This window comes from Cygnus olor, chromosome 12, assembly GCF_009769625.2.
Source record: "Cygnus olor isolate bCygOlo1 chromosome 12, bCygOlo1.pri.v2, whole genome shotgun sequence".
Taxonomy (NCBI): Eukaryota; Metazoa; Chordata; class Aves; order Anseriformes; family Anatidae; genus Cygnus; species Cygnus olor.
In genome coordinates, this window is record NC_049180.1 from 4288840 (window position 1) to 4314045 (window position 25206).

At 35.5% G+C, this 25206-nt stretch overlaps 1 protein-coding gene across 5 annotated transcripts in view; it reads right to left on the bottom strand.

Moving 5' to 3' along the window:
- CDH13 (cadherin 13) overlaps positions 1-25206 on the bottom strand; it is a 478422-nt gene that overhangs the window by 182591 nt on the left and 270625 nt on the right. For all 5 annotated transcript variants that reach the window (XM_040571559.1, XM_040571558.1, XM_040571561.1 and 2 more), the window contains one exon: positions 18623-18767. In XM_040571559.1, coding sequence (XP_040427493.1) covers positions 18623-18767 — 145 coding nt within the window. The remainder of the gene's footprint in view (positions 1-18622; positions 18768-25206) is intronic.

Genomic DNA, 25206 nt, shown 5'->3' on the forward strand with positions numbered 1-25206 from the left:
TAACTATCCCTCAATGATCCCTTTTTTATAGGCACATATTTTCATTATTAAAAGATTTGGAACCATTCTTCATTGGAGCTCTCCCAATATATTTTGGTTTACAAATCCCAAGAATTAATTCTATCCACAAGATAACATGATTGCTACCAGAGAACCAATGAAACTTTTTTTTTTCCCTTCTCTATACTGAGCATTCCTTTTTAAGGCACAAACAGGAATGGTAAAGCATGAGTTCAATACTGAAATACTGTCTTGAAGACTGCACTACTAAATATTTCTTTTTCATTGTTGGGTTCATAAAGTTATTCATAACATAAAACTATACTTGAAGCCAATATGACACACTGACTGCTTATAGCTTTGAAATATAAAATTTTGCAAAAATTCAGTATATGTGCATAGCGGTCAAGAAAGAAAATGAGGTTTTAGTGCCAATCTCATTAGATCTTATCATTTTACTGCTATTTTTTATTCCTAGCATTGGCCCTGAGGCAGCTTTTCTGTGGCTATGTGAAGCCTTGCTTCAAACAGAAGCTGACCGTCCTGCCATGCAGCTGCATGTGATGTGTGAACTCAGGCACCAAGAGACAAACTGTAGCAAAACTGCAGCAAAACTAAAAAGTTTCACTCAGGTTTGCTTGTATTTCCCTAATGAACACAAGAAAAAATCTTAAGAAATGTAATGACTGAGTTTTACAAACTGTTAACTTTCTCTATTATTTTCTTAGTACCTGAAATCATCATGCAGTGCTACTTACCACACTTAGCTTTGAATATCCAGAGTTTGACCTCAAAACCAGGAGATTAAAATGAATTAATAAACAGGAGTATTAAAATCCATTTAATTTTTTAGACTCTTGGGCAAATTAGGGTTATATTTTTAAGCTTTTTGCTGCAGCTTAAAAGTTTTGCAAAGCTTTTTATTCTGATGTATTCTGTTGCTTACAGAACAATAACTTAAAAATATGCAATAACTTCCAGCTCTCTAGTACATCATAAATTTTGGCTACATTTGTCTTTTCTAATAGTGCATTGAATTTCTAAGATACGTAAATAGAAACAACAAAGGATGAATACTGTCTGAAAAATGGTTGTCTTACAACATAGGCAGGATGTTATGGTTGCTTCATTTCACCCCAAAGCAGAAACTCCAGAGCTCACGTAAGCTCTTAAAGCAAACTGCTGTAGGAGCTAAGACTGTGCATAGGCCCTTTGCTGACCTGTGGCAAAAGGCCAGATTTCATCAATGGAAAACATTGGCTTCTCTGTTGCATTAAATGCAGCAAATAACTTTTATGAGCAACAAAGCCCATGAACATGGTCAAAATATTCAAAATTTGAATAATAATGGAACAACTTCTGGCATTTGCACAGCTATTTGTTCCATATAAAACTGTATTCCATTCAAAAACATGTCTGCCTTTTAAAAAATTTTCAGGGAATCTGGTTTAAATTATTTCAATTTCTGAAGGCCTAAGATTTTTTTTCTTGCATAAGGTTTTTCATGCCAGTCTATATAATGATCTAACTGTAAAGTTGACCCTGCTTTGAGAGAAGGGCTGGGCCAGACAACCTCCAGAGGTCCTTCCTCCTTCGTTATTCTGTGACTATATGGAGTAATCCATCCTTTACAATTATTCACTCCAAATGACAAATCACAGCTTGACCTCACTTACAAACTCCTAAGTGCTTTTCCAATCTATACCAACAAATGGTCATTCTCAAATATATAGTACTTCACTGCACCAGCTATGCTACACACCAGAGGTTTTCTCCAGGCATTGTTTTAAATAGCAGAATCTGAACCTGAGCTTGCTTGAAAAGCAGAGCAATGGTAAGAATAGCACTGATAAGAATTTCAAACTTATTTCAAACTAGTGACTCAGAGAGTCACTGAAGAAGTTTATACTCCCTCACTAACAGAAACTTTAACCCAAAGTCTAGCGGGGCCTCATTTCCCTACTTTCTTTCTATTCAACTTACAGCCGATGCTCTCTTTGTCAACCATCTCTGTTAACATCCTAGAGAGTAAACAAATCCTTGTGACCTACAAAGAGGCAACTTTCATGCTCCATAATCAATTTAAAAACTCCCTGAGATATTGCAGAGTCATTTGTCCAACTCTGAAAGGAATCTCCAAAGCTTGGAATATAATGTTATTTAACAAATATTAAATCTAAACTACACAGTAGAATTTTATGAATTAAGATGTAAACGTACATACATACTCCAGGTACATGATGAGTAAATCCAAATATCATCATTCACCTTTCAAAGCCTAAAGAAAATATCTCCATAGCAACTCGTAGTTGCCAACTGTTGCAGTCATTTCCAACCATGCAAGAAAATAGTTAATTAGCAAGCAAGACTTACGTTCTTGAAAAATAACTTGAAAAATCAAAAGTGAGAGTAATGACTTCTGCATCTTATGCAAGTGGTCTTCCAGATTCATCCAAAAAGCCCAAGTGATATGTTTAGAAGTAAAAATACACAGCTGGAGGTGCTCATCATGCTTCAGAAAAATTTGGAACTGCTATCTCAGACCAGTTTTCACTGGATCCAATCCCAGCAGTGATTTGCAAGAAACAAACTACATGTATGTACGTATACATGACGAGGGTGTTTGAAAGAATGCCGTCTACCAGCACATAGAAATATGCACTACTTGACAGCTTACAAGCAATAAAATTCTTACCGTGTAACATATCACTGACAAGGTTACCACTCACATCAAAGCTGAGACTTTCAAAGCCACCTCATATATCCAAGATGCTCACTTGACAAAATTCCTTATACGTTTTAAAAACTTAACCCAAATTCATATCCTTTAAGAAATAAATGAATGCATCTTCTGGGTCTTACAGTTTAACACATGAGAAAATACACAGTGTATGAGATGCAAAAAGAGATCAACAGATTTGTAAGGAAAAATTGTTTAAACTCTTGATTTATACACATTTAAGCTTGTGCCCTCAGAACTCAGAAGCGCTTTGCCTCAACAAGGACCATGACAGAAGCCAAGCAGGGGCAGAGAGATGAGAAAACATGCTGATCTGGTATGTACAAAGCATCCCAGATTTCATACAGCCAAATGGAAAAAGATACTACACAGATCAGAGAGAAGCCACAAAATTCAGCTTGTTTGGAGTAGCACAAAAACAGCAACCATGAGAGGCCCCATCAACTCCTTCTCACAGATACCAGTTGTTACAAGCATTTAAGTAATAGTCCCTCTGCAGGAGAAGCAAACAGACAGTGAGGGGAGTGTCTGGTTTTTCAGTTTTCACTTTTCTTTTGTGCCCAGGAAAAAAGAAATATTTGTAAAAATAGCATGAGGTGTTTTTTGCCAGTCTTCTTTTCTTAAGATGCTATTTTCAACTGGCAAATTTTTCAGCTGCAATTTTTGACCAGGACTCTCACTTCTTAAAAAGTCTTCCACCTATCCATTAAGAAGAAATCACATCCTTGAGGAAGATCTTAGAATTTTTTAGCTACTACATTAGAGCAAATGCCAACTAAATAGCAGAAGTCATATGAAGTCTGCAGGGGATTGGCAAACGCACATATGGATGAATCCTAAATGTATCTACAAACCAAACCCTGCCATTTGACTAGAAATCATTAGAAGTGAAATGACTTTCTGATTTCCTCAGAAATTTGACATAAATTATTTGGGGACATCATGTACAGAGTTGGGAAGCAAGCATAGCTCTCACCTGGCATGTTACCTTCAGCTTACAATTGTGTTTGGACCAGGATCATAAAGAACAGAAATCAAAAGCTGGTAATGAATTTGTACGCATTAAAAACAAAAGTGATAAGAAATTATTCTTTTTTTTTCCTGAAACATTTTGTGCCCCCTTCCTTCCATGCACTAATAAAAATTAAGATGGGTGTCTGCACTGCAGACTGACAGATCCCACTGGAAGAAACTCGCAAGGAGAAGGAACTTTAAGGGCATCCAACAGCAATCACAACTATGCCTGCAGCCAAGACTCTCCCAAACAGCCATATTTCACTGTTTCTTGCATTCTGAAGATCTACCACATAGATCCAGGGAAAAAGCGTGCTTTAGTGAGGACTTAACAAAATAAAGTGTGAACAAAACTGCAGAAAGTTTTACTGAGCACAAGGACTGGAGCACAAGTACTCACTTTGCAGCATCAAGCCATTAAAATTCTTGACAGCAGCACACGTTCCCGGCTTGCCAATGGCCCACTTTCATGCAGCCTCTTTTTGCTCAGAAAAACTTCTGAAAATCCTGAATATTAAACCTTTCTTCAAGCTATAATGATCATGGAGATTAGCTCTGATCAGCAGTTTTAGGCCATATGTAAATTTGATATCCCTAGGCATAGTAGCAAACCATGAAATACCCTTCCTTTTCCTTTGGCTAGCAGTAATAAGATGACTGCTTTACAGCTCCTCATTAATATTGGTCCACGCCATCTACTTAGTATTCAACAGGTTGTAATTCCTAGACCTTGTCAGGGACTAGTCTACAGCTAAGGTACACCAGATTTGCAAGAGAAAACATAATTTAAGCCTTGAAATCAGCTACAACAACAATAAAAGCCTTTTACTTCATTCTGTTTCTCTTAATCCTTTTTTTTTTTCTTCCCCTCAATGTTTTCCAGTTCTTTGGCTGCTGCAGTCCAAGTAAATTTATTACTATTTAAGTATGGTCACCCTCACCATTCTCACAGCCATGCTTATGAAAATGACAAAATACAAAAGCCAGGGGAGATATTTTTCCTCTACTCTAGGCCACACAGTTTAAAACCCCACAACAGGCCAAAGGAATACAAAAAAGTACTACTCATGACAAAATATAACACCACTTTTTATGCAATAGTATATTTAATAGAGGCATGGTAGGAATGAATGAACTCTTTCCCTGTTACAGCCCATACATAAGCACAGCATCTGTCCCTGGGTGAGGTCTGAGAAAACAATCACTGCCTTTGTCAGGAAACTTGATTCAGCTTCATTTAGGAAAAAGATATTTACAGTCAATACGGCACACAGAGCAAAGGTTTCTTGGCAGTTTCCCACATTGCAGTGCATAGCAGGAGCTGGTATAACAAGCAGCTCTGAACGCCTCTGTGCAGGGGCTTCTTCAAATAGCATGGACTTACCTGTTCATGCTATTTGGAAGGGTATGCTGCTAATACTGTAATTGCTGTTTTAATCTATATAGGAATTGAGGAAAGCATTCTACATTTTGATGTCCTTTCACTGCACTTACAAGTTATAAGTAGCTATTTGTAAATAAACTGACAGTCAAATTGTAAGCTAGAAACCATTAAGAGTGGAAAACTAAAAGTTTTGGTTACTTCCAAACGGATTATTCAGTTTGAAGGGAAAAAAAAAAAAAAAAGTGTTAAAACTTTATTCAATTGCAACGAAGCCTGAAGCTCACAATTTCAACCTTCACTTCTTGGATACAGCTGTAGTAATGAGAAAATAAGAGCCCAAAGGATGGATAAACTACATTATCTTAACTAACAAAGGCAAGCCTTCAAAATATGAAATTGGAAAGGAAAAGCTATACTATTAACGTTTTTTCCCTGGCTAAGAAAAATAGATCAATTTTCAACTCTTCAGTTCTTATTTAGTAAGCCTGCAGCACATACAAAACCTGTTGAAAGTGTAACCTCCCAGAATTAAACTGCCAAATAAGCACGATTACAAGCAGCCCAACAGGTATGCCTACCTTTTTGTCTTATGATTTTGAGTACTGTAGATTTTTGTTAATGGGAACTATGATAGAGTTAAGCTTAAAAATCAGAAGGCAAAGCTATTTAAATTAAAAAACAAGAGTTTGCAAAGTAATGTTTGCAAGCGTGTCCAAACAGTAATATATGCAATTTCATGTTCCATTACACTGTCTGCTAAAACATGCTGATGTGCTTCTATTGCTTTTGTTTTCTATAGCTATGGTGTCTCTGCTGCAGTTGGATACTGAGCTCCTATGCCAAGTCGTGTTCTCAGATTTGGGGACCTCTTGTTCCATTACCTAAAGAAAGTTGCCATAACAAGAACAGTACCACCCATCATAACCTTTTTAACTCCATCGTAAACTTTTTTTTTTTTTTTTTTTTATGGCTACTCGGCTACTCCTTCAAAATCTGACCACTCTTAAGTTACCAGAAATTCTCATAGTGACTTTGGGGGTATTCAGCTTTCTCTGCAATAAGATTTGGACGAACAGTCCTCAAAGTTATTTGACTACTGCAGGCTTTGACAGATGAAAATCTTAAATTGCTTTTATTTAGCTGCTGCTACCAATGCTATGACATCTGAGTATAACGCAGATCCTGGTCACCAAGTAGCTGGATACCATTTTTTCCTCAGTTTAAGGAGTTGATATGCAGTCTCTTATTGTAAGAATCCAAAGCGAGTTCATTTCAAACAGATCAGCGGGATGTTTCCCTGTCTTGTTCTCCCTGGCTGCATTCCAGGGCTCTCAAAACCAGCCCAATCCTGCAAACGTTTACAATTCTTCTGAGTGTAGCACTTACATAGCCTGTGGGAGTAAGAACCTAATCTTGCATATAGAAAGGAACTGTATATTGTTTAATAGTTTGATTTGCTATTATATGCTATTGCATAAGTTTTATTTTAGTATCATGCAACTGCTGTGATTGCACTTTTATAATTGGTGCTGTACCCCAAAGGAGAACTTTTCAAAAAGTAAAAGTGCTACCTAGGTGCTGAATCAGAGAATTTACTACAAGAGCTTTGGGTAGCAATACTTAGTTATGAAGCTTCCCAGAAAGGGTTCTGCAGGTGCTAAACAATTCAAACTACAAGATCAATGACATTAATTAATGGTTCATGCAACATAACATGAAATAAAATGCAGGTAAGTGAATTTAATTTCTGAAGAAAAGTCCAGGACAGAATCCAACTCAGACACTTGCCCTTCTGAAATTTCTGTATATTTTATTAACAGATTCAGGCTTACATTATTGCCATATTCTGAATCAAACAAAGGTGTGATAATGTATCAATAATGACTTTTGCCATGCTAAATAGATACGGCTGAAAATTTCATCTCCAAAGACTCTGGTATTTTTAGTACGCTGTTTTGCAGTAATAAGAAGCCAGTATCAATTTAATTGACATTCCTACACCCATTGATTTAACAATACCAGATTTCAGCAGACAGAAAGAATTGTCATTTGACAGGAGAACACTAAGAGATCTTTCATTAGCACTCCCTTTAACCTAAATGTCTCAGATGCCTCCCAAACTTCTCAGATACACAGCAGTAGCACAGCACTGATGTCAAGAAATGACAGATAAGGAATATTCAAATGACTACATCTTCAAAATTAGAAGCTGCTTCAAAGAAAGAGACCATTTCTATAATTGTTGATGTAAAAGAGAATGTTTGTTCAAAAGAATGTTTTTTAAACAAGTGTCATGGAATTTTGATTGTAAAAACATACTGAGACACTCACAATGGTTTCAACGCCCAGAGGAGCTGTTTAGCACCACAGATGATAGATTACAGCTTTGCACAACAGATCAGTGTATCCTCATTTGAGAAGATTAAAACACGTTTGACAAACTGAATTTGCAGGGTTGGGTTTTTGTTTGCTTTTGTCCTTGACCCACATCAACACCCCTCCTGCATACCCCCAGCCAGGGGAAGTATACCTTACCTCCCTCTGCAAGATCAAGTAAAATCTGGCCTATTAAGGCTTAAAGCAGTGAGGCCAAGAAATACTGTTGGCATGTGTAATTAATAAAACTAAAATTATTAATATATATATTACAATTTTTATCCCTGCTGAAAAGAATTTGATAGGTGATTTGTGTCCTGAGCTAAAAGAGAGCCGATATCTATTCCTGAAAACTTTGGAAAGTAGGTGCTCAACCCTGCTGTACTGACATGACCAGTTGACTATTGTTACAATTGTGCATCCCATCTTCTGAGTTATTTACTAGGGTGGGGTACACACTTCCAGGTAATAAAGCTCCATATACTTTTGGCCAATACTAGGAAAGGAATTAATAATTTTAGAACAAGATTGTAACAATCTTAGCAGCAGGTCTACCTAAACCAGAACTGGTTAGGTAGCTGGTTTCTTCAGGAAGTAACAGGTATATCGGAACATTGTCAGGTAAGTTAATGGATGTGAAGACTACATGAACTATTCCATAGTTCTTACTTTTCTTACACTGTGACTTGAATTATAGTGTTATAGAGACATAATGGTAGTAAGAATCAAAATCAATGCTCTTAGCATTTTTGCTCTTAGCAAATGTGAAGAAAACTTATTAGAGCTATTATTGTACTGAAACACGTAGCTTTGTTGCTATGCTGTTACTACTGAGACATTTCGAAAGATTAGGTCAGTTTCTCCAGAATTTTTATATAAAGAAAATCAGAAAAACAATTCATAGTGTTAAAAGTCAACCATGTGAAATTGTTCCACTTTGACATTTTCTTATCAATTGCTTTGAGATGATTATAAAGTTGAATTAATTTAGATGCACTGATGCAATTTTCTTCAAGGAGAACGAATACTTTTGCTTTTACAGTAACTGCAGAACAGAGCCAAATTTCAAACTCTCAAAAGATTTTTTTTCAAGTAGACCATCATCTGTTATCCCAGTAATTCATAATTACAAAATAGACATAATATATAAACAGTGGCTTCAAAAGTTTTATTTCTGGCATCTGATCAATAGAATAAATCTTAGTTGCCTTCACAGTAGCAGTTGCTACAAATGAAGTTTCAAAACTCTACCACATTTTTTTTTTTTTTTAAAAGCATAAGTGCTCCTGAAAATCATTTGTAAGCCATGGTGAATACATTCTGAATTATAATGTGTCCTTGTGTCCCTTCTATCCAACTGGTTCTTGGCTACTTGAAGTGAATATACTTAGGTTATGTACCTAGCTATGAGACAGCTTCAGAGTAATCCCGTGTTTTGGTCTTGCAGAAATTAGTGCTTCTTAAAATGTCAGATGAAATTAAAACTAAGTTCTTGACTGAAAAGTTATCCTTAAAAATTTGTTTGTTCCCCCCCCCCCCCCTCCTTAGATTTAGAGTTTTATAAAATAGTCTATCTTAGAACTATGTAAAAACTGTAAGATATCCTTCTGATAACAATTGCAATAATGATCATCATGTTTTACTGCTTTGTGTTTGAATCACAACACTGATGAGCTACACTGCGTATTCCAAAAAAATCACTGCCTTGGATATGTAACATTTTCTCAGATCCATATTTAAAAGACATTTCTACTGGGAGCTTCCAACATATACCAGCAAATAAGGATACAAAGCAAGAAATCTTCACTGCTCTGAGACTTCACCTTCAATCTATCACACTTGTGTGTGATTCTAACTCAGTCACGTGCTCTTTGCACATCTTATACTGACAGCAACATGATTTTATTTTTTTTCTTTTTAAAGCAAGAAAGCCAATAATAATCTTTGCAACCTTACCAAAACATTCTCAGGGAACAAAAACACTATTTTTAAATATTATCTTACTTAATTTCAATAATTTTAGTGGTGCTTACTAGCAGTACTTGATTTCTAATAATAAATGTATTTTCCCATCTATTTTTCTTTTTTTTTTTTTTTTTTGGGAAGTTGTGTGATATATGTAAGAGAACTATTTTGAATATTTCAATGAAGAAAAATAACTTATAGTATAAAATTAATTACCCATCACGATTTTTTCTATGTACTTTATACTGTCCTGACACTCTTACTAAAGTTGTTTTTCATATATCACAATTGTCTGTACTAGTGTACAACTGTCCTTTGACCTCTTGGGAATACAGACTGCAATTTATACCCCCAAGGGGGCATGAAATTAAGGGAGAAACATGAAAAAAGAGGTTAAAAAAGGAAAAAAAAAAAAAAGAACCAACAGTTTATAATATAGGGAACCTCTCTCCTCTCTCTTTTAGAGACGTGATGTGATAGTATCTTTCAAATAATACTGGGAAAAATAATCAAATTAACCTGCAAGGCAATAAATAATCCTGTCATCCTGCAATTTCATGTTTTCTATTCAGCTACGTGACTCTTTCACATTAGAAGTGGTATGGATCTGTCTATTTGCTGCTCCTGGCATTGTATACCAAGACAATCAAACCCTGCCTGCACTGACAATTTATAGCCTTTTTCCATTCAACACTTGGAGTAGTGGCCGCACCATGGCATTACTGTCAAAGGAAATGATGCCCCATTGTTATAAAACCTGGTAACACAACTCCAGGATTTACATCCAGCTGCGTGAGAGGACAGGGAAGTGGGGGTAGGGCTTCAGCTAGTGTATCTACTGCCATCAGTCTCCAAATCATATAACAATTTTATGGCACGCGATTGCAAGCTGCAAAGATTTAACACCCTTTTCACACACCTCAAAGGGCTTGAACAAAATACAGCAGTGTGGCCACTGACAGTCCACCGACTTAAAGCACAACTCACCACATCACCTGCAGGGCTGCTGGCCTGCAAATAGGTGATGGGCAATATCCAGAAATGGTGCTTTAGAACTGTATCAACACAAACTGAGGTTTTATACCACTAGTAAAGCCTATCAAGAGAGCTGTGGCATCGTTCTCCTCTCCAGGATGCCACAGAGCTGTGTATTTTTTATTTATTTATTTTTTCTTTTCAGATATATTTTCCTGGCAGTACAGTACCTTTCAGTTGATTCTAAGGATAAGGTCATCTCAGGCACCTAAGCTGCTTAAACATTTCAAATCCACCCTTTCCTCTTCTGAGAGGGATACATTAGCAGATGCAAGAGCCAGGGGAAACTTTACTAATGCATAAATTTCCCTTTGCAAAGAATTGCAAATTGAATTACACTAATACACTTGAGACCTAGTTTTTCAGTAACCAAAAAGGACTCCAGCACTTAAAAAAAAGGTTATTTAAGAAACATGCTTATTTTTATTTAAAGAACCTAGGTTATAACACAAAAAGAGCCGAGACAGCTAACCATCTTCGCTTTCATTGTTATGTGCCTGCCAGTATATTACAGGGACTATTTTACTATGTAAAATGTCCAGTGTAAAGAGACCATAATGCATTTATAATCTTTAGCATCAGGCACTAATGCTGATCTGGCTGTAAGAGTGTAAGAGTAGTTTTTGGTATATCATTGCATAACTAGAGGAAAGCTTTCACCAAGGTCACTTTAGCAGGAGAGACAGTGAGCAAATCAGTTGTGCATAAAAACAAAAAGTTAAAGGGAATTTTCTGTCTGGGGCTGAAGAAGGGGAGTGGCTCGTTTCTGGTCCTTACAAACAATGGCAGTCACTGTGGCTTGCGCAGCCAAGGTGATTTGGAGCCTTTTCTGACTCTCAACTACTTCTGCCAAAAGCAAGAATAATTGAACCCTGGAGTGAACTGCAGACTCCTGCTTCCAGACACTCACACCAGACACTCAGTTTGAGTGAACTGCTAATTGCTACACTTGAGATTATTTAAACTTACTCAGAAGGTGCTGGTTTAACCACACTGGCACTGCTGGGCAACCTGTTAATGAATAGATAATACTTTAATGGGTTGATCCTCTCAACTTCTTCCAAAAAACACACAGGGGAGTTAGTTTAGATGTACATCCTTCTCTGCCACAGTACAACTACACATTATTTATAGATACAGAACATCTTATGTTTTCTTTGTATATAGACATTTTTATACATAGACGATAACTAGAATGCCAGGATCCCTAAGCCCCACTAAAAGATCAAATAAGTGGAGTATTCATATATGCACATGTCTATCTGTAATGACATTTTTTAAAAATACGTATATGTCCACAAAAATACATATACATAACACCAATATTAATGTACAGCCATATTTTACACCACAGACTTGGGAACAAATTCCTACTGGTATATGCAAAGCAGCTGTGTATAATTAGCATTACAGATATGTCTAACTAGTTTATGTCCATTACATTTACAGGCTAGATTACAAAAAAGCTTCAAAGACGCAAGTACATTTTTATTGAAATGCAAATAGTTAATCCTAAGAAAAGATTGCTAGAAGTTTGTGGTAAACATTTAAAGTATGCATAAAACTACCCACATTTGTTCACAGAACATACAATCCTTTTTCACATACTTTTCCCATAATCATCTACTGAGGGAGATGGGATGCTAGGCTTTAGATGTAACTCAGCATAGCCATTTGTATCTCTAAAGATAGATTTTTCTATATTCTTCTGTTTCCTTTAACTCAGAGGCTTCCTAGGCCAGAATCTAATTAAATACTATAACACAGAATAACTAAGCCATTTAGGAAGTTTTTCGCCCTGGATGAATCAAATTCCTTGAACCAATTTATACTTTTGTTTTCTCCAACAGCTCATAGTAATAAGTTTCACAATTAACTGTGTGACATTTCAAACCTCCACTAAAATCAAAGTATTGCTGCAAGAGACATTGCTCTGAATCAAAAAAGCTCAAGTTCAAGTATTTAACTTGGAGATAATTTTGAGGTGGATTTTACTGAGACATTCCAGCTTTGCAGCTCAGACCTAATATATACACCTCTAAGTTCTCTACTGCTGATTTTATTTATTAATATTCAAAATTATGAATATTTTAAAATGAAATAATGAGCTCAGACATTATATACCTTTAGAAGCTAGCAGGCAGAAAATGAGATTGAATTGATAGGTCTTCAGAACCTGCTAAAGCACCACCCATAAGTGGGCTTGCAATGTACACTCATGTTTGCAACAGTTCTGTTAATCAGAGGCAAGGCCAAAGTGGCTCAAGGCCAACCTTTTTTTTTTTCAGAATATGTACCACTGAATCATTTTTTAGCTTTAGGTCACACACAGGATGTAAAGCTAAACCATACCTTTACAAGCTTTTCCCCGTAGTATTTTTTTTCTCCCCTAAATGAACATATAAAAAAATAAATAAATAAAATAATAAAAAAAGATGGGAACTTCTTTTGCTTACCTTGGGAGGGAAAAAAAAAAAAAGTAATTTGGATCAAGCCAGTACAATAAATACACAGTGAGAGAAGTACTTTCTTCAGGGCTAGCAGATCATGCCCACCCCGTTGAGACCAAGACATGGTCTAGTAGGCAGGCTATTAAAGATTTAATTTATGGTATGGTGAGATTCCTATAAATAAAAATCACAATAAGAGCCAATAATAGTTTACATTTTAGTACTAAAATGCATCAATATTCCCATACCACACAAAGTAGTTCTACAAGAAATGTATGCAAGCCTCCATCACACAAAAATTAAATGTATGTTTGGTATTTGCCTTGGTAAACACGGTGGAATTTTTTGTAGCTGCATACCCTAAAGAGTTTATCACAATCCTTCATATCAAAAGAAATATCATTAAGTGATTGCAATTATTTGATTCTCCTTATACACTGTAAGCACTAAACCATTTTTGCTTTGTCTTGAACTCACTTTTTCATTTTTTTTAAGATCATCGTTAGTGTCAGCAGTACTTCAAGCACATGCCTTTACTTAGAACTACACTTCCAGATGTATCAAAATGTGCCTCTTTCCTTTGATTACATTTCCTGCAATTCTTATTCAAACATTCTATATTTTATTCTCATTATGGTCATGAACTCTATCTTCACTCAAACTGCTTTTCAAGTATTTGCTCCTGAATACTGTGCTGTGGAAAGCATTTTGTTTGGCGAAATAGTTTTACACAGTATGTTTGCATTCCTTTAAATTGACTGCAGATTTTCTGTGTGGAACCCTCCAAACCTCTGCAAATCTCCCTGTCATACACTGAGTAAAGTTCAAAGTGCAAATCATCAGCATATATATCAATATGTATACAACCCACATTCTTCTTCAGACTTATAACATCAAATGATGCTTAGTTCGTGTTTTAATGAGATGTTGATATCTACATCATTTTTGGTTTTATGCTATTTAAGGTTTGATATCCTGAACTACCCCTCCATTTTAATCTTACAGAAAGAGCATCATCTTTATTTTCAAAATGGTTGCAATGTGTATAAAACCACACAAATAAGCGTATGCATATGCACAATTTGGCAACTTTTCTGACAAAAATGTTTGAACTAAGGAGAAATACCATCTTACACTAATGCAGATGGAATCAGGAGCCACTGGAGAATTTCAGATGTTACTTAAGACAAAAAGACTTTTTTGCTTTACTCTTCTCTTCTGATGGCTCTTTGTGAAAGTTCTTAAAAGCATTCCTGTGGGTTTCCCCCCAATATTATTGCATTTACACATCACAAGAAAGAAGTGGTCCTGGAGAGCTCACCAAATTCAACAGAATTTGTCATTTTAAAGCTTTGGTAACCTTACCTCATAAATCAGAAGGCATTTCAAGGAATTAAAAACCACAGGCCAGAAAACGCTACTGTATCTGCAACGTATTGAGGATGATTACTGGCACAAGACCAAGAAAGAGGTCTTATGTTATATATCCTCACCATTTTGCTACATCAGCCTTCCTGGAGTTTACCTTTCCTGGTATCTTTTGATGCTCATCTATTATATCCAACCTCATTTCCATTCATAAGAGTACTAAATTTCTTGTTGTAGTTAGTTGAATTATCAAAAGAATATACTGGCAGGTTGCTCTCAATAAGAAGCCACCATCTTAAGAACTGGTTTTCATTTATCCAAATCATAGCCATGTTCTATTAAACAACCCACAGCTGTCAACAATACTTACTCAGTACTACAGACCCGTCCTCATGCTTTATCCATTTTTACAAATAATTCTTTTGTGATACTGAACATCCCTTTAGGCTACTATTCTTTATTCCTTCTGTTTGCCTCTTTGAAGGTTTTTAAATGTTCCTTTATTTCCAGCAATTATTTGTAGACATCTTTCAGTCCTGCTTTGGGGCTCTTCAGCTGGAATGCAATGTATTCAGGCTATTGTTCATCGTTGAAAACTTTTTTTTTAATGCAATTCTTGAGCAATTTTTCCAACCACTTCAGTTAAGATTTTACCCTGTTGGGCTTGCAGCATGTTGTTACAAGTCACATAATGTCAAATGTGTTTAAAATAATTTCTGCTAAATGCCTCCAGCAAGTGAAATGAGATGGCTGCCATGTTCATTTAACCAGCCTTCTCTTTTCAGTCTTTAAGGAGTGAGACATACCCAAATGCTTCTGCCTAAGTAATCCATAAAATAAGTCACTCATTAATTCACTGAGGTATGTCTGCAGTAGGGCACAGACCCTAGAGTTGGCAGCTTGATAGACCAGAGATCAATAGGAAATAAACTGGGTCATAACTTATAAAACAAAAAGGTGAGAAATCAGCAGTACAGTTACCACAAAACCTGTTACTGACAGTAAAAAACACACCATAGTTGTCAATGATTCAGGCTCACCTATTATTTCCCTGATGTAATATATGATGAATTCAGTACCCGATTAGAAATTAGAGAATACAGTAACCAACAGAAATAGAAAAAAAGCCTATTTCTCTAGTAGCTTTTTTTTTTCCCCAAACCAAAAATGCATAGCCATCAACTTTGCTGATTGTTCAGGAAAAGGATTTCTTAATAAAAATCTAAAACTGTCTTTAGTAAATTTAAACATATATTTGAGTGCACATTTGTTAGAATGTGACTAAGGTATTTACAGGAATTTCACACTTGTCCATGAAAACCAATTACCCATAACTAACTATATCATGGAATCACTCCATGAAAGATATTTAAATAAAGAAATATATTACTATATCACCTACCATTCAACTATGTTAATCAGAAAATAAGTTATAAGGTGTGGCAAGCCCTAGCTTGAAATCGAGTATTTTTTTTTTCATGTAATGCATATAACATTTTGTATTCTCCATGCCCAGGCATTTGCATCTTCCATAAAGTGATGACATACAAATCCTAACTGTCAAAATAACCAGTGATGATTACTGTCAGTTCAAAAATCACACAAACAAAAGGTGAATCAAAACAAAAGCATGGCCTTAGCAATACAGATAATGTCTTAAAACACTATCAAAACACATCCTCACTGGGTCAACACACAAAGTTCATTTAATTTATGAATAATTAAAGAAAACAAAAATTACAGTGTTTCCATGCGTTCTTTTGATTTTTCTACTTGTAACTAGCTTCAGTGTCAGAAAAAAAAAAAAAAAAGATTCTTAAAAGGGGCATAGCAAATTTCACTATACTCCTATAAATTTAAATTAGAGAATTTTAAGCTTGTACAAGACAACGTATGATTCTTCAGAAAAACTGAGACAGTCATCACTTTAGCATTACTATTGATATAGTGATCACTGCAAAAACAAGTTTGTGTCTTTCCATAATTAAGGAAATAAGCTTTCAAATAACTAAGGAGAAATGGTATTTCAGGAAACAAAAAGATAGAACATGTCTTACAGCAACAAGAAGGAAGTCTAACATAAAGCTTAATTTGAATATTAAAATGAAGATTTATGAATTTCAATTTGCCATACTAACTCTCTCCAAAATTAATTTATTAGTAGTTCTCCAATATTTCCAATAAATATTTCTAGTGACTGATAAACAATGTATATGTTTAATTTTAATAAAATTAAAATACATGGAAATAAATATATGGAAAGCCACTAGAAAATTCCAGGATTTGTGAATGCTAAAATTATGGCCCCACAGGGAAACACACAGGAACCCAGCAATGAATGACTTAAAGCAAAATAATCCCTAAATCTCATCTGAATCTCTTACCAAGGCCTCAAAATCTTTCAGACAAGTTTCACAGCCTGTATCTTTGCCTATATAATTACGTATCTCTAATCACTGTATTATTGGAACCCACGGACACTTACTTGACCCAGTGATCCTGAATACAGATCCAAGACACTTATGAATGATTTTTCAGGAAAAAAAAAAAAAAAAAAGAACTTTTCAATGAATGGGTTTGATTTATAGCTGGAAAAAAGATGGCTGTGATAGGAAATCAGGTTATGCATAGAACTCAAACCCTTTCTTTTGGAACTTCAGAGAAGAAACAGAGCAATACAATATTAATACAGTAAGATGGAATCAGGAATCATACATGCAAACACATGCACATAAAGATTTCTATCAAGCTGTGCAATGGAACTATTGATTGGGAGCAGCACAACAGCAGAACCTGATGAATAAATTTAAGATACATGCCATAAAGTTTGAAGAAGTATGGAAAACAGATGTAAACAACGTAAAATTGTTGTTGAGCAGATGCCATCTGTGTACAGAGCTATGACAGATTCTTGCCGACACTTATTCCACAGGTTCATTTTTGCACAAAATAATTTTACAAATATTGGTGTTCCCGACACAAAAAAAAAAAAAAAAAAAAACACAATGAGCTTATGAAGTTTAACAGGATGAATACTTGGGGGAAAGAGGGAGAGGATAACAAAAAGATGAAGTTGAGCAAAATTATTTAAACTTTGATCAATTGGTAAGACAATGATAATGTCAAATGCTACATGGACAAATATCAAAAAAAAGCAAGAATTGTTGATGAGTAAAAATAGAACTGCCAATTAAAAAAAAAAAAAAAAAAAAAACCTTGGCTGTGAAAAGAAGTTTGGTATATAGGTTGAGAAAAGAAAGAACATACAGCCAACACCAATCAAATATCACTCCATAGCCTGGAATTAAGTCACAGCTAAATATTACAAAACATATTGTCTGAGAAGGGCGCGTAGTACATAACAGGAATAAGCTTCTGCTTTGATGCAGGGAAACGAGACTACTGGAAGACTTGCAGAAGCACTCAGCTCATACATTTGAGGCTTCAAACTCTGCAGAGTTTGAGCTGTTTCACACCATTTTCTGTTGCTGAAACACTGGATTTAGGGGCTTTGAATTTACTAAAACTACACCACCTGCATCAGTGGTCTAGGAATGTTTATTTAAGTAGGTATAACAAAAAGAAGCTGTAGTGTGAATGAGAAAGTAAAGTTGGTCCAGTGATCTGCTTAGATGGTCCTACTGTTCCATACTACTGAATGATTTAAGCTTAGAAATTTCAGAGAAAATTGATAGTAGTATATCCTAAGTTTATGATGAAACTAGTTACAACACAAGGAGAATGGGAAGTAGAACAGTCTAAGGAAGTTTCTTTTGAATTCTTAGTAAGCAATCAATATCTGAAGTAAATCAAGAATGTGCTAGAGAACTACAGTAGGAAAGAGATAATGTTCCAATTGGTAGCCATAATTATAAATATGAATCATGTTCCTTGCTTGAATGAAAAAATAGTCTAAGTTGCCTTGTTGGTTCGTTGCATACTTGTCACAACGAAAGTAAACTTTATATGAAATGTGAAATTTTTTTGATCACAGCTACAGTTGATCAAACAATAGCAAATATATGCAAAAATGCTAAACTCACTAAAAAATCAACATGATTTCTAGGAACTACATAAATAATAAAGTATGGACAAAGTCTAACATCTAGTTCTAGTCCTATCAACATACGATACAAGGAATTGAAAGGGAATATCTATCCTCATTCAGAGTAAGCAAAGCATGTCACCACATTAATCTTCCATGACTATTAAATATTCATAAAATTGTATGTATTTGAATCCAGATTTCATTTCAGTATGCCTGTAGAGATATGATTGGCATGGACTTACCTGTAGGGGATCCCTCCATGACGTGACCAACATAGGGTCCTTCTTTGAACATTGGTTTGTTATCATTCTGATCAATAACGGAAATGTCTAGGCGGACTGGCCCATCAATGACTTTTCCGCTTAAATCTGTGACCTCAACTTCCAGCTGTATGAAAAAACAGAAAAAAGGAGGGAAGTTGTTCATTATCACAGTGAACAAAGAGTAAGAAAAAAAGCTCCCATCAGTGCTGTGGTAACAGACCTTGCCAGGGTTACCACTTCCAGCCCATTCACTTGGACTAGGGTCACAGCAGGTTTTAAATCTAAGCAAAAGAAAATGACAGATGTACATTCACATCAGGATATCTTTTCGTAGCTTGAAAATACCACATTCCCTGAAGAATGAAATGGGTAGAGTATAAGTAAAAAAAGACTCCCAAATTTGATACTAATCATGGGAAGATTTGCTTAGAATTTGTTACTTAACTTTTTTCAACCACATTTAAAGAGTACAAGTATGGAATTATCGTAGTATAATTGACATATCTTCTAATGCTCTGTTAAGAGCTTTTTTTTTTTTCTTTTTCTGTTTTTTAAGGGCAAGAGTGCCTTAGACATTAAATACATTTTCTCAATGATCATGGCATGAGGTATTATGTTAGATATTTTTGATAGTTCATTTTTTTAATAAGGTATAAAAGGACAAAACATATGCAGTTTTATATAAACAGGTATATATGCACACACACACACACCCTCACATCCCAGTGTACGAAAGCATCTGCTGGGCAAAAAGCCACATAGAGCCATATATTTGTTTCTTTTACTTCCAAAACCTGGAAAGCAAGATTATATCATGCATATCTCAACCCTCTAATCCACTTTTAATGGAAAAATCAGAATGAGTTACTAAAACTTAGTCATTAGGGCAAACCATACTAAAACTTCTTATACGTGATGACAAAAAGGGTCAGTTTAGATTGCAGCTGCATTCTATATTTGCAATTCTCTCCTCACCACGACATCAGTAAAAACAGTAAGTGTATCAGAGAGACAGTTATCATTTGCACCCACTCTACCCATCCCTAAACTCAACTCTTTAATGGAGTTAAGCCAGCCAGAAAATAGACCTGGGCACAGATGTTAACTTCATCTTCGTCTGTTTTTTCCCTGAGAAAGTGGTAGCAGCAGGGGCTGAAGTCTCTGAGCACTTTGTTTATTCTGCTAATTTATTCTTCATTGCCATGTCTTATACCTGTAAGTTATTTTTAAGTTGGTGATAAGTCCTACTGGGAAAGAATTAGGTCCGAATTCTAATTTCTTGTAACAATGGACGTTTATCATCACATCTGTGTCTTTTGTTATGCTTATAAGTAAATCCCACTTTCATAGTTAAACTTGCAAGGTGTAAGTAGAAGCATTCATGTTGTAAGCAAGATGTCTCATCACACCATTTGTAAATAGTGTCACAGTCCATTTTAGCATCTACTTACTTTGCTCATCCTCATTTCTCAGGCAACTGTTCTTGCAAGTTTTTCCCAATGTTATTTTTTTACTAGATAAAAATGATTTTTCTTTTTTCTAGATTTGTTGGCCTAACATCCAATAAATGCTCTGACATGAAGACAACTGACTCATGGCATCGGCACAGCTGAAGCGTTACGGGGGAACATGCCCCTTCACCTTCGAGGCCTTGCATAACATTGGACTATGAAGCCAATGTAATAATTTTAGGATTGTGTATGATGTGAGGAGAAGTAGGAAGGAAAAGGCAGTGTTATTTCTGAACTACATTAAAGCTAGATAAAACTTTAGATACAGTTAGAAACTGCTGACAAAAAGATTTATCTAAGTAAACGTTGACTCATCAAAACTACGTTAATTGCTTTGGGGAATGAAAGAATAGAAATATTTCTGTGAAATTCCAGCAAATTCACTTTCAAATTTAAGATAACTTGCTCTTAATCTCTCTCTCAATATTAAGTAGATATACTGCTCACTGGACAGAACAAAGGTTTTCCTAGGTTTAAAATAACTACTTCAGCTGCTTTGATAGAAATTGAAAGTGATCTAAAGCAAAGCTTGATCTAACATTTGTCTGTTTCCCACAGACTTCCACAGGTTAAGGAAGAGAATAAGAGATTCTTATTACTAACTGCAATAGATTTATTGTATCATTACAAAGTCCACTGGTTCTGAATCCTACTGGCCCAAAATATTCTGGTAACATGTCCACAGGAAGTGTCACATGATCTCTGCTTCATTTTATTAAGATGACAGAAGACTTCATTTTTATTAGTCTCTGCACAGTAACTTGTAGGTCCTAAGCATTCTGTAGAAAACATTAAAAGCCTGCAGCACCTAATCATGACCATCTGTCTTTACGTGGCTGCTACACAAAAAACGCTTGCCTAGATCTTGTCTTACACAAACCACACCCCGAAAACAAAACAAACAAACAAAAAAAGCACCAAGGAAAATATACTTTACCTTAAGAAAACAAAAAACACATACAGGGGAAAGTAGTATTTAAGAAAAAGACAATACTGGCACAGAAAACATTACCTTAAACAGGCTGTAAATAAAACCAGTGGAAAATTAGATTGTGTCTAACTATCAAAAGAGTGAGATTTCAGTCTTTCAATAAAGAAGAAAAGCAGAAAAGCCTATCTAGTTTTAATATAAAACTTGACTGATGTATGACAGATACTGCACTCTTTCTTTTGATAGCAACAGACTGTAATTTAACATTCAGAACGTATTTAAGTTCCTACCTGATTACAACAACATAACTTGAAAGAAAAATGGTAAGCATAGATAGATTTGGGCAAACTGACAAAAAAAATAAGTCTGCAGAGCTCTGTAGCTACTTATTATGTGAAAACCTGATAAGGCTGACTATGCTTCTCATGTTCCAACTTAAAAGTTGTGAAATTACATTCATAATGATAAAGTTACATTCATCATAATCTAACCAACCATATTTTCAGGAACTCTGAAGGCTAAATCCCAATCTCATTTCTGACAAAAGAATACACATAAACTACAAAGGATAGTCAAGGGTTCGCGAGAACCTCACACTTCACAACGCAAATTGCCATGATAGGATACAAAGCAGACCTTGACCATTGCTGTTAAGATAACTGAGAAACGCTGATAAAATTAAACACATCAATAAAACAAGGAGGAGCAATGTAACACTGAAAACTGCAGGCAGGAACAGATTTTAGCCTGTTTGTCCACAAAAACTCTTCTTTGGTACTCCCCCTTCTCAAAAGGGACTTTCCCTACAACTTAGCTCCTCACTGCAGATAGGAGGAGGGTTCTCATCACCTCAAATATAAGGATGTAATCAGAAGTTTAGTAAGCTTTTCTAAGCTGTTCAAACCTCTTTTAAGCATTCTCTTGTAATTTACATAGACTTGATTTCTTTCCACTATGGTAGTCAGCAATAACATTTACAGGAAAAGATAACCAATCTCAACCTTACCATTACTTCAAGCAGTTTCAAAGGTTTCTCTTCACAGGACGGTTGTTTCCATTCATTTATTGCTTTTGGTGAAATGATTCTGGATAGCCACATTCCTTCTCTGCATACAAATCTCTGTTTTTACTTTGCAGCCAATGGCCCACACCAAATTATATCATAAATTTAAAGCTTTTCATAAAGTAAACCTGGAATAACTTTTAGAGCTCAATTATCTTCAAAGTCTAATACAGGTTCTTTAGTCACTAACTGCTTTCTAATTTTAATTTCCAATTTGTTGCTGATAAGAATGTTTCTTACAGATTTCTTCCAGCTGGCTCAACAGATGGTTTTGCTGCATGGTCCTTGCATCTAGCTTCACCCAACAAAAAAATAAATTCAGTTGTTTGAGTGTGCGAAAACAGCAGCTTTCCAGAATGGCGTAGTCCCCAGGGCAAGGAGCACCTAAACGGCCAGGTATCTCTATGAGGAGAAGCCGGGGCTGCCTCGCACTGGTTCCGGATGGTTCCAGATGGTTCCATGGTGGCCCTACCTCAGGGCACAGCTGAGCCCCTCAGCAACAGAGGTGACACCCCAGGGAGAGGGTATTTATGAAAGAACAAAAAACACTGCCCAGGTGCTTTGGTTTTCTCTCAGCCAATCAATTTTTCATCTTGCCTCCCTCCCCCATTGCACTGAAGAGGGGAACGGGGGGCGCAGCTGGGTGGGCCTCTGGCTGCCAACGAGCGGCAGCCACCATAGCAGGAAAAGCAGGCCAGAAAATTGTGAGGCAGACAGAGGAAAGGTGCCTCATCCTGTGCCAAAAAATCTCACAGAAGTACTGTGTCATTACAAATACTGCTATACCACTGCCTGCCCCAGTCTCAATTATTATGAGACATATATATATATACAGACCACTGATGGCTTTATTTATTTCTCCATTAGTTAGAATTAACATTGAGAATACCTATTAGGTTAGTTTATCGTCAGTTCCTAAATGTGGATTGACAACAGAGAAAGCCTCGTGGATTTAGGGACCTTTCATACAGGCAATTTTCAGGAAAGAAAACAGAGTTGGCTTTCTCTGGGTCATAAAAGGTAGCAAAGATATTCTCTTCACACTGAAAAGTTACATTCAAAATTTGTTGCAATTACCTAGAACAACTCAGAGAAGACAATAATTTAGACACATTACAATTAAGTTTTCCTGCTATTAAGAATATGAATAAAAATTAGCTGATTATTATATAGCACAGAGAGAGACAAAGATATAAAACCCAAAATACAGTGTTTCTAATAGATATGGATAATTTTATCTCAAGCTACTTGATGACAGTATTAATTACCTCACCAAGGTTGTATGGATGATGGCAAAAAGATAGCAGTTATCTCTAATGGAAGACTTTGGTCTCACATTCAGAGTTAGATCCTAGGTGTGAATTAGCCAGCCCTAGCACACCTGCCCTATTACACAAAGTGCTTAAGTTCCTCTCACAGAAAATACAGATCTCATCGCAAAACTTCCATGTTTATCAACATTACTCTCTATAAAGCCTTTAAAGAATTCCATGAATGTAGATTTCACTAAGAAAACTAATTAAAACAGCAACTGAGTCTTCTGTGAATGCTTTTTTTTTCTATGCAAACAACAATAAGTAGGGCAATGCATAGGCTGTAACCTCATACAGTCTACAAATTGAAGAAAGCAATAGTGCCTGAATTTACAGTAGGAGAAGATTCCAAATGTATATAATTTCATTCTATTGTTATTTTTTTAACATCAGTTAACAAAAGAAGAATATAGATCAAAGCCAATATCCAAAATATTAATAATAATAATATTTTTTTCTTTCAGAACAACTGTAGGGGTTTTAGTATACAGTACATGATTTGAAAGGTTTTCACTTTAATGCATTCTCCAAAACTGTACGTTAAAAAGTAGATGATTTTATGGTAGCATCATTATCCAATTCTACTCAGTAGCATGTCTGAACCATTAAAGTCCAAATGAAGAAGGAAAGCGAATTTTGAAAATAAGTGGGCTCATATGAGTAGTAGATTCCTCAAAAGATCTTTAATTAGTATTTCTTTATATCACACCATAAACTTCGCAATGACATGTCAAACTGTAACAGCGGCTTCAGTTCAGCATTCCCCAAATTAGGTGATTGATCAACCTTAACAATGACCTTGCTAAAATAAAGCTTGCATTGACTTATCTTACACTCCTGAAATTACCCAACAGTTATTTCATACTTTCCACTTTCTTAGCACAACTGCCTCTTAACTGTGTGCATTAATTAAACAAAAATTCCAACAAAACTCAAATTCTGTCTCCCAAAAGAATGACAAAGGATGAATTCTTCATTAGGCAAGTGTCACTTCATCTTCTTTGATCACATTAGATGCAAGGCTTTGGAGATATATTAATAGAAGCTTTGTGAAAAGGAAGAGGAATTTAATATTATAAACAGCCAGAGACTTACTTCTCCCACTTGTTTTAAATGTAGTGCTCTTAATATTTTTAATTGTCATTCACATAAGGAGCACAATTGCAGAGTCATACTATTCTGGTTTGTGACCTGTAAAATAGCAAGTAATTCCAAACAAAGAAACAGGGAATAAATATTTAACTTTATTCTTTCTGAGATTTTACTTTTCTAAATTTCCTGGGACTTGAACCTCATTAAGAAAAACAAAACAAAACTACAGAAACAGTATGTATATGTATTTACTTACTTTACTAGACTTGTAAGAAAGGGTGGGTTAGTTTATTTACTCACACCTGTACAGAGCTCTTCACTGGGGAAGTAAGAGCAAAACAAACTGGAATGACTGGTCTAATCCTTCATAACAAGATCATACATCAACAGAAGGAAAAGGTAAAGCAAAGATGTTTCATGAAATTGTGCTGTGATATATGTTGGAAGTTTGATGTCATTTGATAGCAAAACTTTTTTTTTTGAAGGAAGGGCAGGTGTGTCCAGAGAAGCCTCAAGAGCAAAGTCACCAAAAAAAAAAAAAAAAAAAGAGGGAGGAAAGAGAGAGAGAAAGAATGAACAGAGGTGAGAAAATACAACAAACTGCATTTTCAAAGTTCATAGAGCTGTTACTAATAAAAACCTTTAGCTTTTCA